The sequence below is a fragment of the Echinops telfairi genome, unplaced genomic scaffold (assembly GCF_000313985.2).
Source record: "Echinops telfairi isolate 266 unplaced genomic scaffold, ASM31398v2 ScPeMD7_443;HRSCAF=831, whole genome shotgun sequence".
Classification (NCBI taxonomy): Eukaryota; Metazoa; Chordata; class Mammalia; order Afrosoricida; family Tenrecidae; genus Echinops; species Echinops telfairi.
This window is the reverse complement of record NW_022104341.1, coordinates 36,108,288-36,110,611: the sequence shown is the minus strand read 5'-3', so window position 1 is coordinate 36,110,611 and position 2,324 is coordinate 36,108,288. Positions and strand designations below refer to the sequence as shown.

The 2,324-nt window shown below is 33.1% G+C and overlaps 1 protein-coding gene across 1 annotated transcript in view; it reads left to right on the top strand.

Annotated features, from left to right (window-relative positions):
- The window catches only part of SPATA1 (spermatogenesis associated 1), a 62,125-nt gene that overhangs the window by 53,899 nt on the left and 5,902 nt on the right, over positions 1-2,324 (top strand). Inside the window, exon 12 of the mRNA XM_045292119.1 lies at positions 1,371-1,458. Coding sequence (XP_045148054.1) covers positions 1,371-1,458 — 88 coding nt within the window. The remainder of the gene's footprint in view (positions 1-1,370; positions 1,459-2,324) is intronic.

Below are 2,324 nucleotides of genomic sequence, written 5' to 3'. Positions count from 1 at the left end.
ATGAGGAGCTGATGCCAGGGGCTTAAGTGGAGAGCAAATGTTTTGAGAATGATGAGGGCAATGAATGTACAAATGTGCTTTACACAATCGATGTATGTATGGATTGTGATAAGAGTTGTATGAGCCCCTAATAAAACAATTAAAAAAAGAAATAGGGCAAGAAAGTTGCATAGAATAAGATTTTTTCCAACAGGACAATGCACTCACTCATTTTTCTAGACTAGCCAAGAGCTGTCCTATGAGGACTTTGTTGGCAAACCTTACCCTATCCACACCACTGCGCTGATATTGTCCCTTTAGATTTCTTTTTGTTCCCTAAACTCAAAGAATAGTACAAATGAACATAGTTAGAGTTCCTCGAAGATGCCAAAACTCCTCACACTTCAGTATGATTATCACCTAGGAATCCTATTAAAATGCAGCATTTGATTCAGATCTGGATAGAAGCCCGTGGTTCTTCATTTTGAATAATTTCCTAATGCTACTGGTCACCTCCCCACCCCCACTCCAATCAATTTGAGTACCAAGCGCTATTGTGCCAGATGACATGTGTTTGCATCTTGGCTGTCTTACCAGTTTTATAACTTAGACACATTGCTTAAACTCTCCGGGTTTCCGTTTCTTCAAGTGTAAAATAGGGAAAATGGTCCTATCTACCTCAGTAAGGGTTTTGGAGGAATCTAAAGGAGTAATGTTTTAAAAGCGTGCTTGCCACTACTATGTTCTTTAAAAACATTCACTTCCGAAGGTTTGGAAATTTAATATTACTAATATACTATAATTATTTCTACTGATTTCTTTACATATTGAGGACACCAGATTGTAAACAAAAATTAAAATTCTTTCTCACTGAAGTTTTTAGAACAATTTGATTGGATGGTTTCTTTACATGAATAAAAGTAGTCCTATAGCTCTGTGGTTAGAATGTTTGGCTACTAACCAAAAGCTGTGGAGTTGACATCCACAAGTCACTCCGTGTGAAGAAGAAGTGTCGGTCTGCTTCCATAAAGAGCTACACAGCCTTGGAAACCTATGGCGATTCTGCTTGTCCTATAGAATTGCTGTAGGGTCACTCACCATGAGTCGGGATGGACTTGGAGGTTGTGTGCTTGGGGTTTGTTTTTTATATACGGATAGTCAAAGTAATCTGACAGCATACCTTGCATTAATAAGCTTGCTTATTAAGCAGGACTATGGTCTCTGTCTCTAATAGTTTTTCTACTATGATTACCAGTTGGGGTAGTCAGTGGTAATAAAGGTGCTGAAGACAAAAGGGAAAACAAAGCATTTTATAAAAGACCTAGTTTGCATAAAATCATTATCCACTCTAAGAGAGGTAAGGCAAGTTCATTTTGTCATGCCCCTCACAGATGCGAAAACAAGCAGTTTCAGAGTTACGCACACTGAAAGCTGAGCTGGCACAGAAGAAAATGAGCACCTCTTTGCCATGCCAAATAGGTACGTCATTTGAATTTGTACTGTTAAAACACTTGTTGGTTAAAAAATTGAGACATTTATTTCAACAGTCTTGTTTAACCATTTACTCCATGATAATGTTTTATATAACTCTTAATACTTGTATTCTTTATTTTTCACTTGGCTATTATGATTTTATGATATTAGATGTAACATAAAGCCAAATAGTGGCCATTTAGTCATTTTTTAAAGACTTCAAATCTATTGCATATTATTTTATAGGATTATATGTTATAATTACGTTTTCTTTTAAAATTGGTAGCTAAATGACAGTAAAACCTAATTATAGTAAACTTTCACCTAGTTTGCAAGAAGACATTTTTAAAAATTAAAAATCTTACTATAATAAAAATTATACAGCAATTTCATGCCATTTTATTGGTAACTTAATTTTTTGTTGTATTTTAACTAAAATAAATCCAGAAATCTAAAAGAACTTGGGTATTAACCTTTCTATTTAAAAGAGAGATTACTATCTAAGAACTTAAATATTTCAATTTATTTTAATATATGAAGCCAATAATGATTCAACTTATACTTTTAAAAATAATTGCTTTTGCATAAAGAATTGTACAAATAGGAAATAATCTCATGAAAAAAGAACCACTTAAAAAAATAAAAAAAATAAAAAAGAACCACTTTTTCCAATTTGTATAGGAGATGGGACATGAGATAGAAGACAGGATTTATGAAAGTCTGGAATTCAAAGTTGCAATTTTATGATCTAAGTATTTTGAGTGACTAATATAAGTGAAGCAAAATGTTGTTCTTAATCATATTAAGAAAGAGAAGTGAGACTTCTGTATATTTAGAAATTTTTTTATACAAACTTCTTTTAGAAAGAGGAA